This window comes from Oncorhynchus gorbuscha, unplaced genomic scaffold (assembly GCF_021184085.1).
Source record: "Oncorhynchus gorbuscha isolate QuinsamMale2020 ecotype Even-year unplaced genomic scaffold, OgorEven_v1.0 Un_scaffold_3:::fragment_4:::debris, whole genome shotgun sequence".
NCBI lineage: Eukaryota > Metazoa > Chordata > Actinopteri > Salmoniformes > Salmonidae > Oncorhynchus > Oncorhynchus gorbuscha.
In genome coordinates, this window is record NW_025745163.1 from 201,110 (window position 1) to 218,041 (window position 16,932).

Genomic DNA, 16,932 nt, shown 5'->3' on the forward strand with positions numbered 1-16,932 from the left:
GTTGCATCTCCTCATTTCACTGTCACATTACTCAGCTGTGTGCTACAGACCACCTAACGCGCAAACTTTGACTCTTCGTACACTGGAGTCGTGTCCTGTAATTACATTTGAAATACTCATGCTAGAAGCAGTGCTTAGATAAACGGATTATGTAGGACAGACCTCTCATTATATCCTACTCATTTGTAAGTTTACGCAGAAAACCAACCTTGAGCAAACTGAGATAAAATGACAAACCTGAGATTTGAGCCCACTGGAGCCATTTATCCTACTATACTTTGAGGCCACACCCTGTTCCTGACAACTCACGGTGATTGTAACAGGTGACTGGGTTTGATGTAAACTTATTAGGCCTAATCTAATTATGGTTTCCATAGGCAGGCCACGATTCCAGTAGTAATATATTCTATTTCTTTGTGACGTACAATATGCGGAGCAGTGCACCCACTGACAGTTGTGCTGTGAGCCTCTCAGGTTATCATCCATCTTCGTTGTATGTCTACTGTAGATAACGGCCTCTTAAACCTTCTGAAGGAGTGCCTTGATCTTTTAGTGAACCAATTGAGGTAGAAACAAAATCTAAAAATGGGAGACTCACAGGACTCCAAATATAAAAATTCTTGAAAAGAAACCAACAGCGCTCGACTGACAGGGCTGCCCGCTGACCCGGGGAGGTTTTGGAAATCCTCCATGCCTGTCAATCTACATCAGTAGGCCAGTGATTAAAGATATATATATAAATAAATATATAGTGCTAGTTCAAGGGGTCTCAATCATTTCCAAATGCACTGCACACACACACACACACACACACACACACACACACACACACACACACACACACACACACACACACACACACACACACACACACACACACACACACACACACACACACACACACACACACACACACACTACCAGTCAAAAGTTTATTTTTTTTACTATTTTCTACATTGTTGAATAGTGAAGACACAAAAACTAATGAAATAACGCACATAGAATCATATAGTAAACAAAAAAGTGAAAAATCAAACATAAAATGTGGATTTGTTGAACAAAGTAGCCAACCGTGTCTTGGTGACAGCTTTGCACACTCAACCAGCTTCATGAGGTAGTCACCTGAAATGCTTTTCAATTAACAGGTGTGCCTTGTTAAAAGTTAATTTGTGGAATTTCTTTCCTTCTTAATGAGTTCAGTTGTGTTGTGACAAGGTATGGTTGGTATACAGAAGATAGCCCTGTTTGATAAAATACCAAGTCCATATTATGGCAAGAACAGCTCAAATAAGCAAAGAGAAATGACAGTCCATCATTACTTTAAGACAAAGAGTTCAGTCAATGGAAAATGTAAAGAACTTTGAAAGTATCTTTAAGTGAAGTCGCAAAAAACATGATGAAACTGGCTCTGAGGACCACCACAGGAAAGGAAGACAGAGTTACCTCTGCTGCAGAGGATACATGCATTAGAGTTACCAGACTCAGATTGCAGCCCAAATAAATGCTTCAGCGTTCAAGTAGTAACAGAAATCTCAACATTACCTGTTCAGAGGAAACTGCGTGAATCAGGCCTTCAAGGACGAATTGCTTCAAAGAAACCACTACTAAAAATGACACTAAGAAGAGACTTGCTTGGGCCAAGAAACACAAGCAAGTTTAATGAATCCAAATTTGAGATTTTTGGTTCAAACTTTGTGATACACAGTGCAGGTGAACGGATGATCTCCACATGTTTGGTTCCCACCGTGAAGCATGGAGGAGGAAGTGTGATGGTATGGGGGTCCGTTGATAGTGACACTGTTGGTGATTTATTTAGAATTCAAGGCACACTTATCCAGCATGGCTACCACAGCATTCTGCAGTGATACATCTTGTTTGCACTTAGCGGGAATATAATTTGTTTTTCAACAAGACAATAACCCAACACACCTCCAGGCTGTGTAAGGGCTATTTGAACAAAGAAGGGAGAGTGATTGAGTGCTTCATCAGATGACCTGGCCTCCACAAACCCCCGACCATAACCCAATTGAGACGGTGTGGGATGAGTGGAACCGCAGAGTAAAGGAAAAGCAGCCAACAAGTGCTCAGCATATGTGGGAACTCCTTCAAGACTGCTGGAAAAGCATTCCTCATGAAGCTGGTTGAGAGAATGCCAAGAGTGTGCAAAGCTGTCATCAAGGCAAAGGGTGGCTACTTTGAAGAATCTAAAATATATTTTGATTTGTTTAACACTTTTTTGGTTACTACATGATTCTGTGTGTTATTTCATAGTTCACTATTATTCTACAATGTAGAAAATAGTAAAGAAATATATATAAAAAATACATTTGAATGAGTAGGTGTGCCCAAACTTTTGACTACTACTTTAAAAGTATTCAGAACCTTAGCTATGAGACTGGAAATTGAGCTAAAGGCCATCCGGTTTCCTTTGATCATCCTTGAGATGTTTCTACAATTTGATTGGAGTCCACCTGTGGTAAATTCAGTGGATTGGACATGATTTGGTAAGGAACACAACTGTCCATGTAAGGTCCCACAGTTGACAGTACATCGCAGAGCAAAAATCAAGCCATGAAGTTGAACGAATTGTCCGTAGAGCTCCGAGACAGGAGTGTCAAGGCACAGATCTGGGGAAGGGTACCAAGAAATGGAAGAAGTTTGGAACCACCAAGACTCTTCCTAGAGTTGGACGCACGGCCAAACTGAGCAATCGGGGGAGAAGGGCCTTGGTCAGGGAAGTGACCAAGAACCCGATAGTCACTGACAGAGCTCAAGAGTTCCTCTGTGGAGAGAACCTTCCAGAAGGACTACCGTCTCTGCAGCACTCCACCAATCAGGCCTTTATGGTAGTGGTCAGACGGAAGCCACGCCTCAGTAAAATGACACGACAGCCTGCTTGGAGTTTGCCAAGAGACACCGAAAGGTCTCTCAGACATGAGAAACAAGATTATATGGTCTGATGAAACCAATATTGAACTCTTTGGCCTAAATGCCAACGTCACGTCTGGAGGAAACCTGGCACCATCCTTACGGTGAAGCATGGTGGCGGCAGCAGCAGGGACTGGGAGACTAGTCAGGATTGACCTGCTCCAGAGTGCTCAGGACCTCAGACTTGAGATTCCAGGTGATTGTTCACACCCTCTTAAGCCTTAGAGATGGGTGGGGCTAAGGGTTGATCTGTGCGTTCGGTACTAACTTGTCAGCTACTTCCAGACATCCGAGAGAGAGAGAGAACAGCTCACTGAACATTACTCTCCCTAGCAGAGCTGGTTAGGCTGTTACTATATGTTATCCAGAGCGTTGGTGACTGCAACTGTGCTGTCAGATTGTCCGTTCGTAAATTCAGAGCGTTTCGCGTTCAGTGCACACTGGACACTCTGGTCAATAAGAAGGTTGTTACGAAAGCTCTGACCTCACAATGACAGTCAAGCACCCAAGCAAACTGGCTAACATTGGCTAGCTTTCTTCCAGACACATAATGAGGGAACACCCCACAATTACCATTTTACTCCCCCTAGCAGAGCTGGTTATGCAATTTTCATGTTATCCAGAGCATTGGTGACTGTAACAGTGCGTAATTCAGTTGTTGTCAGCAGCTTTGTTGCCGACGTTGGCACACTAAGAGGACAGTCTTTTGTTAAGAAATTTAGCTAGATAGCTAGCTAGGTAAACAATGAATCCCAACACGACGTAACATTAGGTAGCGAGCCAGACAGCTAACGTTAGCTAGCTAGCTAACAGTACACTAACTTGAAATGAAAATACTTTGACAAAAGAGTCTTTTGTTGAGACATCAATGGACAATAATCACAACTCTTGACGTTACTACCCTGCATTAATCTGCAGGTAGCTAACCAACCAGGTTCTTTGGCTATAACTAGTCAAGCAAATGTGTCTGAGATACGAAGAATAAGATCATACACATAACGTTAGCTAGCGAGTAATCCAGCTAACACTACACTTGAACATGACATCAGGTTTATACAGTTTTACTACACAATACATTTTTAAAAAGCAGAGTTTGACGCAATTACCTAGAAATACTGATCCGCTACAATAAACAGACGCGTGCTTTATGGACCAATCCAAACTCATCTCTCGGCATGTCCAGCCCAATCATTATCTCAGCCAATCATCATGGTTAGCGGGAAGGTTGCTCTCATTTTCTATGGCTAAACCAACTTGGCTCATAATTTAACTATTTTATTTATATTTACAGACATCATACAAGTTTGATATTAAAAAGGCACATGAAAGTTCACGTTTGAGTAGGCATTTCTGCCAAAAAAACATATGATTTTTAAAAAATGTTTACGTTCAAACAGTTCTCCTGTGAAGTCGTGACTTGCGACATTTGCCTAGTATCCTGAATCGGGTGACAAATAGCTTTGCAGTGACGTTCCCCATCCAACCTGATAGAGCTTGAGAGGATCTGCAGAGAAGAATGGGATTAACTCCCCAAATACAAGAAGACTAGAGGCTGTAATCGCTGCCAAAAGGTGCTTCAAAGTACTGAGTAAAGGGTCTGAATACTTATGTAAATGTGATATTTCAGATATTATTTTTAATACATTTGCAAAAATTTCCAAACCTGTTTTTGCTTTGTCATTATGGGGTGTGGTAAAAAAAAATGTTCATCCATTTTAGAATAAGGCCATAAAGTAACAAAATGTGGAAAAAGTCAACGGGTCTGAATACTTTCCAAATGCACTGTATCTATATCCAGTCAGTATGGATTGAAGAGGGGATCTGTTTTGTTTTTTTCAATCAAGACAAACTCCAGAAGCTGTTCGTTTGTTATGTAGAATATTTACCACACACGCGCGCCTCACAAATAGCCTAGCTTGAGCAAAATACAATCTGTTGGGCAGAAACAACATGCAGCTCTCAAACAACTGGTTCTTGCATGGAGTAGCCAATAGTGCCATCAGAAAGTATTCACATTCATTTTCCACATTTTGTTGTGTTACAGCCCAAATTTAAAATGGATTCAATTAAGATTGCGTGTAGGCCAGTGACAATACCCCATAATGTCAAACTGGAATTATGTTTTGACATTTTTACAAATTAATTTTTAAATGAAAAGCTGAAATGTCATGAGTCAGTAATTATTCAGCCCCTTTGTTATGGCAAGCCTAAATAAGTTCAGGAGTGAACATTTGCTTAACAAGTCACATAATACGTTGCATGGACTCACTCTGTGTGCAACAATAGTGCTTAACATCATTTTTGTATGACTACCTCATCTCTGTACCACACACGTACAATTATCTGTAAGGTCTATCAGTGGAGAAGTGAATTTCAAACAAATTCAACCACAAAGACCAGGTAGGTTTTCCAATGCCTCGCAAAGAAGGGCACCTATTGGTAGATGATTAAAAAAAGAAAGACATTGAATATCCCTTTGAGCATGGTGACTATATTAATTACACTTTGGATGGTGTATCAAGACACTTAGTCACAACAAAGATACAGGCGTCCTTCCCAACTCAGTTTCCGGGGAGGAAGGAAACTGCTCAGGGATTTGACAATGAGGCCAATGATGGCTTTAAAACTGTTACAGAGTTAAATGGCTGTGATAGGAGAAAACTGAGGATGGATCAACAACATTGTAATTGCGCCACAATACTAACCTAAATGACAAGATGAAAAGAAGGAAGCCTGAACCGAATAAAAAAATATTCCAAAACATGCATCCTGTTTGCAATAAGGCACGAAAGCAAAATGTGAAAAAAATGTGGCAAAAAAATGCACTTTATCTCTTGAATACAAAGCATTATGTTTAGGCAAATCCACTGAGTATCTACTGTTCATATTTTCAAGTATGGTGGTGGCTGCATCATGTTATACGAAGATTGTCATCGGCAAGAACGAGGTTGTTTTTTAAAATTAAAATAAACGGAATAGAGTTAAGCACTGACAAAATTCTAGAGGAAAACCTGGTTCAGTCTGTGTTACACCAGACACTGGGAGACGAATTCACCTTTCAGCAGGACAATAACCAAAAACAAGGCCAAATCTACACTGGAGTTGCTTACCACCAAGAAAACATTAAATGTTCCTGAGTGTCCTAGATACATTATTTTTCACCTTCATTTAACACATGGAATCAAATTAATTTTACACATGGAATAAACAAATATACAGTCATGGCCAAAAGTTGAGAATGACAAATGTTCATTTCACAAAGTCTGCTGCCTCAGTTTGTATGATGGCAATTTCCATATACTCTAGAATGTTATGAAGAGTGATCAGATGAATTGCAATTAATTGCAATGTCCCTCTTTGCCATGCAAATGAACTAAATCCCCCAAAACATTTCCACTGCATTTCAGCTCTTCCACAAAAGGACCAGCTGACATCATGTCAATGATTCTGTCGTTAACACAGGTGTGAGTGTTGACCAAAGCTGGAGATCACTCTGTCATGCTCATTGAGTTCAAATAACAGAATGGAAGCTTCAAAAGTAGGGTGGTGCTTGAAATTATTGCTCTTCCTCTGTCAATCATGGTTACCTACAAGGAAACACACGCAGTCATCATTGCTTTGCACAAAAAGGGCTTCACGGGCAAGGATACTGCTGCCAGTAAGATTGCACCTAAATCAACCATTTATCGGATAATCAAGAACTTCAAGGAGAGCGGTTCAATTGTTGTGAAGAAGGCTTCAGGGCGCCCAAGAAAGTCCAGCAAGCTCCACGACCGTCTCCTAAAGTTGATTCAGCTGCGGGATCGGGGCACCACCAGTACAGAGCTTGCTCAGGAATGGCAGCAGGCATGTGTGAGCGCATCTGCACACACGGTGATGTGAAGACTTTTGGATGATAGCCTGGTGTCAAGAAGGGCAGCAAAGAAGCCACTTCTCTCCAGAAAAAACATCAGGGACAGACTGATATTCTGCAAAAGGTACAGGGATTGGACTGCTGAGGACTGGGGTAAAGTCATTTTCTCTGATGAATCCCCTTTCTGATTGTTTGGGGCATCCGACAAAAGGTTGTCCGGAGAAGACAAGGTGAGCACTACCATCAGTCCTGTGTCATGCCAACAGTAAAGCATACTGAGACCATTCATGTGTGGGGTTGCTTCTCAGCCAAGGGACTGGGCTCACTCACAATTTTACCTAAGAACACAGCCATGAACAGAAAATGGTACAAACACATCCTCCGAGAGCAACTTCTCCCAACCATCCAGGAACAGTTTGGTGATGAACAGTGCCTTTTCCAGCATGATGGAGCACCTTGCCATAAGGCAAAAGTGATAACTAAGTGGCTCGGAGAACAAAATATCGATATTTTGGGTCCATGACCAGGAAACTCCCCAGACCTTGATCCCATTGAGAACTTGTGGTCAAGCCTCAAGAGGCGGGTGGGCAAATAAAAACCCACAAACTCTGACAAACCCCAAGCATTGATTATGCAAGAATGGGCTGCCATCAGTCAGGATGTGGCCCAGAAGTTAATTGACAGCATGCCAGGGTGGATTGCAGAGGTCTTGAAAAAGAAGGCTCAACACTGCAAATATTGACTCTTTGCATCAGCTTCATGTAATTGTCAATAAAAAGCATTTGACACTTATAAAATGCTTGTAAATATACTTCAGTATTCCAAGGTAACATCTGACAAAAATATATAAAGACACTGAGGCAGCAGACTTTGAAAATTAATATTTGTGTCATTCTCAAAACTTTTGGCCACGACTGTAGTCAATAATAGAGTAGAAAAAATAAAAGTCTATAAACAGTGAGTGCAAATGAGGTAAGATAATGGAGGTAAGGCAATAAATAGGCCATGGTGGGAAAGTAATTACAATATAGCAATTAAACACTGGAATGGTAGATGTGCAGAAGACAAATGTGCAAGTAGAGATACTGGGGTGCAAAGGAGCAAGATAAATAAATAAATACAGTATGGGGATGAGGTAGTTGGAAGGGCTGTTTACAGGTGGGCTATGTACAGGTGCAGTGATCTGTGAGTTGCTCTGACAGCTGATGCTTAAAGCTAGTGAGGGAGATATGAGTCTCCAGCTTCAGTGATTTTTGCAGTTCATTGCAGTCATTGGCAGCAGAGAACTGGAAGGAAAGGTGGCCAAAGAAGGAATTGGCTTTGGGGGTGACCAGTGAGATATACCTGCTGGAGCGCGTGCTACAGGTGGGTGCTGCTATGGTGACCAGTGAGCTGAGATAAGGCGGGGCTTTACCTAGCTGAGACTTGTAGATGACCTGGAGCCAGTGGGTGTGGCGATGAGTATGAAGCGAGGGCCAGCCAACAAGAGCGTACAGGTCGCTGTGGTGGGTAGTATATGCAGCTGTTGATAAAACGGATGGCACTGTGATGATAGACTACATCCAATTTGTTGAGTAGAGTGTTGGAGGCTATTTTATAAATATTATCGCCGAAGTCGAGGATTGGTAGTATGGTCAGTTTTACGAAGGTATGTTTGGAAGCATGAGTGAAGGATGCTTTGTTTGATTCTAGATTTCATTTTGGATTGGAGATGCTTCATGCGAGTCTGGAAGGTGAGTTTAGAGTCTAGCCAGACACCTAGGTATTTGTACTCAGTTGACTTAAAAATCTGCTTGAAAATCCATAGCAAGACTTGAAACTTGAAAATGGCTGTTTAGCAATGATCAACAACCAACTAGACAGAGATTGAATAATTTTTTAAAGAATAAATGTGCAAATACTGTACAATCCAGGTGTGCAAAGCTCTTTCTTAGAGACTTACCCAGAAAGACCCAAAGCTGTAATCTCTGCCAGATTCTAACGTGTATTGACTCAGGGGTGTGAATACTTGTGTAAAGGAGATATACAGTGGGGCAAAAAAGTATTTAGTCAGCCACCAATTGTGCAAGTTCTTCCACTTAAAAAGATGAGAGGCCTGTAATTGTCATCATTAGGTACCCTTCAGCTATGACAGACAAAAAGAGGGAAAAAAAAAATCCAGAAAATCACATTGTAGGATTTTTAATAAATGTATTTGCAAATTATGGTGGAAAGTAAGTATTTGGTCAATAACAAAAGTTTATGACTAAATACTTTTTTGCCCCACTGTATTTCTGCATTTCATTTTCAATAAAATTAGCAGATTTCAAAAAACATGTTTTTTCACTTTGCCAGTATGGGGTATTGTGTGTAGACAAGGGGTATAAATATTTCCTGAAGGCACAGACTAGCTAGATAGATTTTTTGAAAGACCTTTAGTTTAAGCATTGTTGTGGACTTACAACATCCAATAATATCCTTGGGAAACTCCCCCTCGATGGGCGTTGCCCTCAATGTGAGCTTAATACGGCCTGTGTATCAATAATGAACAGAGCCTGAAACATTCCCCTGCTACTCTTGCTGCAGTTGTTCCTCTGGTTGACAGTGGGTGCAGAGCCACAGTGGAAGCTGAACAATGTATAATAGGACAATACTAAAATAGAAAACAACCCTGTGCCATGACTTGAGATGGGGAAAGGAGAGATATTTTGGGGCATTAATCAATGGAACATTTGACTAGGGCCTATTATTTAATCAACAACGGTGTCCTTGGCTTTATTTACTGCAGTACAATTGCTTATGCAAATGTATTAACACAGTAGCATCTGCATGTCATTGTGTGATGTGAATGGATATATTAAGTCAAAGGTGCATTGAAGGGCCAACTATGCAATCTTGTGCAGTGCTGTAAGAGTGCGCAGAGTGGAAAAGAGCTTAGCACTAACTCTCTCCATCTATTTTCCTTCCATTTCCATTCAAGCTCCTCTGTTCCAGGTGGCAGTTGGTTCAACCCAGACAAATATTGGCCACAGATTAGACCAACGGCCCACAATGTGGGTGAGTAGGACTTGGGCTCTCAAGAGAACAGAACAGGGAACTAACACGTTCCATTTTAGTTTTTTGGATTGCAATGTTTGCATTACAAATGGGAGGTGTGACAAACTTGAGTCGCCAAGCATATATCAGAGGTAATTGTACCTGCCTGGTCACCTGTTGACTAAAAATACTGTAGGAGTAGATCTAATAGAGCTGCAAAGCAATGTAGGCCTACCAATGTAGTCTAGTCTTCAGCCTAACTCTTCAGATATAAGCCTAATCATATCAACACTATTGTATGTAAAATGTTAACCTACATTCCTGGCTTTGATTAGGCTATCCTCTCTTTATTAGTGTTGTATACTAGTACCACCATGACCCTTCGGAGAAACGGGGTTCTACCTAGCATATCAATTGTCTAGTAGTTGAACTGAACGCCAAACTACATGTGCTTTGATGTATTACACATTCAAATGTGAAAAAGGGTCATTTATAGCAGCTTGTTGTTAATAGCTTGTTAACACACATTCCCTCTGTTAATGTTTAGACAGCGTTTACGAGAGACCGAGATCTAGGTCAAGTCCAATACATGTCTTCCAATGTACAGTACAGACTAGAGGTCAACCGATTAATCGGAATGGCCGATTAATTAGGGCCGATTTCAAGTATTCATAACAATCGGGAATCGGTATTTTTGGGCGCCGATTTCCAATTATTAAAAATATATATATATATATATATTTTTTTTTATATACCTTTTATTTAACTAGGCAAGTCAGTTAAGAACAAAAAAAAGAACAAAAAGAATTTCAACGACGGCCTAGGAACTGTGGGTTAACTGCCTTGTCCAGGGGCAGAACGACAGATTTTCACCTTGTGAGCTCAGGGGTTTCAATCTTGCAACCGCACAGTTAACTAGTCCAACGCTCTAACCATTGCACTCCACAAGTAGCCTGCCTGTTACGCGAATGCAGTAGCCAAGGTAAATTGCTAGCTTGCATTAAACTTATCTTATTAAAAAAATCAATCATAATCACTAGTTATAACTACTAATCCAGTTTAGCAGGCAATATTAACCAGGTGAAATTGTGTCATTTCTCTTGCATTCATTGCACGCAGAGTCAGGGTATATGCAACAGTTTGGGCTGCCTGGCTCATTGCGAACTACTTTGCCAGAATTTTACGTAATTATGACATACATTGCAGTTTGTGCAATGTAACAAGAATATTTAGACTTAGGGATGCCACCCGTTAGATAAAATAGAGAACAGTTACGTATTTCACCGAAATAATAAACATTTTGTTTTCAAAATGATAGTTTCCGGATTCGATCATATTAATTGACCAAAGGCTCGTGTTTCTGTGTGTTATGTTAGAATTAAGTCTGATTTGATAGAGCAGTCTGACTGAGCAGCAGCAGGCCCGTAATCATTCATTCAAACAGCACTTTTGTGCACTGTTAATGACTTCAAGCCTATCAGCCTAATGGCTGGTGTAACCAATGTGAAATGGCTAGCTAGTTAGCTGGGTGTGCGCTAATACTGTTTCAAACGTCACTCACTTTTAGATTTGGAGTAGTTATTCCCCTTGCGCTGCAAGGGCCGCGGCTTTTGTGGGGCGATGGGTAACGATGCTTCGAGTGTGGCTGTTGTCGATGTGTTTCTGGTTCGAGCTCAGGTAGAGGCGAGGAGAGGGACGGAAGCTATACTGTTACACTGGCAATACTATAGTGCCTATAAGAACATCCAATAGTTAAAGGTATATGAAATACAAATGGTAGAGAGAGAAATAGTCCTATAAATACTATATTAACTACAACCTAAAACCTCTTACTTTGGAATATTGAAGTCTCATGTTAAAAGGAACCACCAGCTTTCATATGTTCTCATGTTCTGAGCAAGGAACTTAAACTTTAGCTTTTATACATGGCACATATTACTTTCTTCTCCAACACTTTGTTTTTGCATTATTTAAACCAAATTGAACATGTTTCATTATTTATTTAAGGCTAAATTGATTGTATTTATGTTTTATATTAAGTTAAAATAAGTGTTAATTCAGTATTGTTGTAATTGTCATTATTACAATTTTTTATTTATTAATTATTTTTTTAAATTTTATTTTATAAATCGGCCGATTAATTGGTATCGGTTTTTTTGGTTCTCCAATAAATCGGTATCGCCGAGTCGGTCGACCTCTAGTACAGACTGCTGAGGTAAAAGCATAGGCTAGTCCTGAATGTGGGCCACAACGCATGTGAACCATGTTTTGTATTAAGGACTTGAATGTTAAGTGTAGCTTGGCCAATACATTGTTACCAATCAATATGGGCTGTGCTCTTTAGGCCTAAATCAGTGTTGGCACACTGGCTACAACATTTAATAATCAGAGGATCTCTCCCTTACCACACTCTGCTACAATAATCAGATTTATCCCAAGGTTATATTGACATATAGGAAGAGCTATTGCTTAGGGGAACAAGGGATATTGATTTTAGAGTCTTCTTCTATAAAAATGAAGGAAGTCTAGTATTGGAGAAAATTACCAGAGCAAGCAAAGCCAGTCTGACATGGCAGCAAAATAACATTAAAAATAGATCATGGATGCAGCTTTAAGCTTAAAAAAAAAAGAATGAGAACTCTGAACAGAACACAGGCAGGATGCTGGGGCTGAGCAGTGCAGCTGTCAAGCCAGATTATAAACACAGGGGTTTTAGCATAATCAGAAACTGAAGGTCACTGCTGTTCTTGTTTGTTTCGCTCACGCTCACTCAATCTTTCACATCTGCCCCTCTCCTCCTTTCCTTGCTCTACTGCATTCTCCCATTTACCTATATCCCACTGTCTTTCAATCTCCCACTTCCATCACCACCCTCCCCCTTTCCTCCCTGTCCCTCTCAGTCTTCTTTCTCCCTCTCGACCTTCACCTTGTCTCACCCTCACTCCCTCCAAGCCACTGCACCCAGTTGCCGGGCGCTCTCCCCATCTTCCCCCAGGACAGTGGGCCTCCCCCTGAGTAAGTGAGACAGTCCCTCTCTGGCCTGGCCACAGGCTGACACACCCAGGCTCATTATTATGTTGCGTAGAAATAGCAGGCTGCTGGCTCTTAGCAAATGGCAGTAGGGGATGCAGCAGGGAAACACTGCAGGGGCATGAGGAGAGCACACTGCACACAGGAAGAGGAGAAGAATAGGGAGGGAGTGCGAGATGAGGGTGTGAGAGAGAGAGAGAGAGAGAGGAGAGAGAAGAAAAGAGAAGTGTCATGATAAGAATGAGGGAGTGGAGATGGGAACGAGCAATGCAAGAAGAGCAATAAACATGTAAAGGAGCTGAGAAGCAGCAGTGCGAGATGAAATGATTGCAGTAAGGAGAAGACCGGGAGCGGCGAGGGGACCACAACCAGTGACAGGGAAAAGGATAGAAGTTAGGCTACAAGTGTGTGTGTGTGTGTGTGTGTGTGTGTGTGTGTGTGTGTGTGTGTGTGTGTGTGTGTGTGTGTGTGTGTGTGTGTGTGTGTGTGTGTGTGTGTGTGTGTGTCTCTCATGTTTCCATTGCCAAACATCCTATGTCAACAAAACAGCTTTTAATTAGTAACAGTGTGGTCAAAGATGTCCCCTTATGAGAACGTGCAATGATTCCAGTCTAGCCTATGCCCAAAAGTGCAACAAAAGCAATGTGCTTAGTCACACATCAGTGTCAAGTAGCTCTGATTGCACCCTCCACTTCAAAGAACATGACCTAAGTGTTATGCTCAGCATTCCCAGGAAGATCACTTACTATGCAGAATAAAGGAAAACAAGTCCAACCAATACACGCGTCACCTAAGCCTGTAACAACGAGTGTCTCCTGGCCTGTTGAGTCAGTTTATCTGTGACATCTTTATACAGGGCACAAGGGAATGTCACATTAAGGACTACCACTCCATAATCACCTATTGACTTTACTCTGCCCAGTCAATGTGTAGTATTTTACCATCTCAAATGGCATAATCCCTGCTAGGGAACAAACAGTGTTTTCTTAGAATTTTTACATTCTATTAACTCTGAGTATCGGAAATAAATAATTTATCTTGATTAATGCCGATTTGAAATTGCAATCGATGGAATTCTTCAAACACCTAGATTGCCTGCTCACCTCAATGAACTGGTAAGAGAAACATGGGTGCTTTACTTTTTCTCTGTGTAGGCTATGAGAACACAACTCAATCTGAACCTCAAAGCAAATAAACCAGACGAACGGTGCAACTCACCTAATTTCATTAAAGAGGCCAGCAGCACCCATAAAGAGATCTCGAAAGGCACCTGTATGTGATGGTAATCTAGAGACAGGACAGGGAAGGCCTTTTTTGTGTATGTGTAGTTAGTATGCTCGTGGCTGCCTGCTGTCCCTCCGTGGTCGCCGAGGTGGTCGTGTCCGCCAGCGTTGTCCTGCGCGCTGATGTCAGGTGAGCTTGCAGCTCCAAGCGTCAGTACGGTGCCCTCCAGAAAGATCAACATCACCAGAAGTAGGAGTCCCCGCTCCAGAAAACTTCTGGAGCCACTGGGTGAGTGTAAAACTACGCGAACAGACATGTTGAAATTCGTTTTGTTTTTTTAAGAATTTAGGGTGTGTGTGCGTGTAATGAACACACTTTCCTCACTAGCAAGTGGTTTTCCAAAGGACCCACAAAATATCCATGTTCTACAATTGGCTGGCTAGCTAGGAAACTTTAGTAAGCTATTTGAGATGGATGCAGCAGTTCCAGGTACTGTGGCAAGCTGGCTAACACCTTTCGTGAAATCGGGAAACGTCGAAGGTACACCGGACCTGGAGAGCTCAAGACACTGCTACAGTGCTGTTAGTTAGCTAGTTACATATCCTCTCCTAAATAGCACATTTTTTAATTGAACACTTGGTCCGAAATGTTGTTTTAGATACTGGGAGCGTAGGTTAACCTCTTCGGTGAAAGATGTCATTGCTCACCGCCGACCGGGTGCTCATACAATTCCGGTTCCACAAGAAGATAAATATCCTCAATAATGTCCGCGGTTACAGCTGATCGAAGTCCAATATTGACCTTGAATTAAACGTTTAGAACTGTCACGTTGCATTTGTGGGTGATCCGAGATATATGAACTCCATTCCATGCATCGGGTGTATGCCGCCGTACCCTGTCCCGGACAGAACAAGACCTTCTTTGAACTCAGTCAGTATGAGGATGGGTGGCTCCGACAGTGACTTCTGATGTTATCACTCCGCCAATGTACTCCTGTAAATGTGACGTTAGTGAGATAAATACAACCTTTCAAAACGCACACCCTTTCGCCGAGGGAGGAGAATGAGGAGGGAGCCCTTTTTATTTTCGACCACACTGACATCTATTGGGGGGGAGGTGCGCGAGAGGACGTGAGAGATGTATCTTAAATGTTCATATATGCAAAAACCATACATTTATTTGTTCTTTTTTTGCTAAATTCATGTTAAATATTCTGTCTAGGCCCAATGGGTAGTCGCAAACTTCACATTCTGTCTCAGGAGACTTGATCTACCTGGATTGCAGGGCAGAACAAAGCTACAGTATGGCTAGCCTAGTATCTGGCATCAGTTGGAATTAATTGCACCATAAACTCCATGTTATTTAAGTCTTCATTGTAGGCTAATTCAAAATGTACCTCTAGGGTGAGAATATATTGTTGTAAATGCATTGATTGACAAGATATCCAACTGGAATGTTCTCTTTAAAATTATTTTCAATTCAATATCAAAATTGTGTTATGGAAATGGGTGTGTTTTTGTCAGTCCAGCCCAAAACATTTCACCATCCCTTCAATATCAAATGTGTGTTATGGAAAAGGGTGTGTTTTTTTGTGAGTACAGACAAAACATTTTGTCATCAATTTCATAATTATAATTTCGTAATGTCTTGGGTGCTGACACCATGTCACGAATAGCATACTGTACACAACCTATTTGTGCTTGTTTACTTTGACCTCTAGAATAGTCTGAAATTGTGTTTAGTGTCTCCCAGTAACACTTTAACCCCCACAGCTTGCCAGATACGTTAGTACCATACCACTGAAGGTGTCTGGCTTGTAATTACTGTGGTGGGAAATTGTATGGTCATTGTGAGCTGCTTGCTTCTAAAAAAAATGAAATGCTCATAACAATTAGTGTAATAACACATACGAGAATGAGTAGATCGGGTGCTGCTGATGATTATCATGTTGGGTGTCATAAAATATTTAAAGGAGGTGAAGGTTGCTGAAAAAGTGCTCTTTATATGAAGCATTTTGAAGCACACAATGACCATTCATGCAATGTCAACATTCTTATTCATTTACAGTATTTATATTGTGCTGTAAAAGTTGTAATTAATCAAAGGGGATTAGGTCGTTTAGCCTCTGTCTGACCTGCCAGCACCTGTATGCAATTTACCACAGAGATAATAGCTGCATGAATAAGTTATGATGAATACCAATGGAATGACTGTGTTGCTGCACTTCATGCCCCTGGGGCTTGGGCACACACGTTGGCATGGGGAACCAAGTGTCCCTGTATGCAGCCTTGCACTCATGGGGAACCAAGTGTCCCTGTATGCACCCTTGCACTCGGTTCCTGCAATGCCATAAAAGATTGAAGTGCAGCACGATAGTGAGACACACACACACATACACACACAGAGGTTTGCTGTGCCTATTTTTCAAATAGTTCTTCAAGGGATATTGCATAATAGATTTTTCTAATTTACTTGAGATAAAGTGTATGATAAAAGTCAGGAAATACACACATTTTAAGGCCAGGACAAAGTTAATTGAAAACTATTTCCCCATCCAAAATCTATTTGTCTGGATATGAACAGTTGTATAAGTGGCCCAGCTTACTTTTATGGGTCGTTCCATTCGATTTCAATCACTGTTCGACTACACCCCATTTTGATTTGAACAGAACGTTCTATACATTTTTTCCGATGGTAGAAGTGTTCAGAAAGTCACTTTTTGGACCTGAATGCCAAAACATTTAGGAGATAAATGTCCTCAAAATTGACCCATTTTGCATACACCATCCTACCGTGAGACATCCCTGTCTTCATCTCTGGAAAAGATCAACAATTGAGTTTGATATTATATTTCAAAACTTACAAACAGAGTTGTCAAACTA

At 41.2% G+C, this 16,932-nt stretch overlaps 1 protein-coding gene across 1 annotated transcript in view; it reads right to left on the reverse strand.

Moving 5' to 3' along the window:
- Positions 1 to 15,105, reverse strand: part of LOC124017667 (Na(+)/H(+) exchanger beta-like) — a 37,730-nt gene extending 22,625 nt beyond the window's left edge. The window contains exon 1 of the mRNA XM_046332932.1: positions 14,045 to 15,105. Coding sequence (XP_046188888.1) covers positions 14,045 to 14,366 — 322 coding nt within the window. The 5' untranslated portion in view covers positions 14,367 to 15,105. The remainder of the gene's footprint in view (positions 1 to 14,044) is intronic.
- Between the last annotated feature and the right edge of the window lie 1,827 nt (positions 15,106 to 16,932).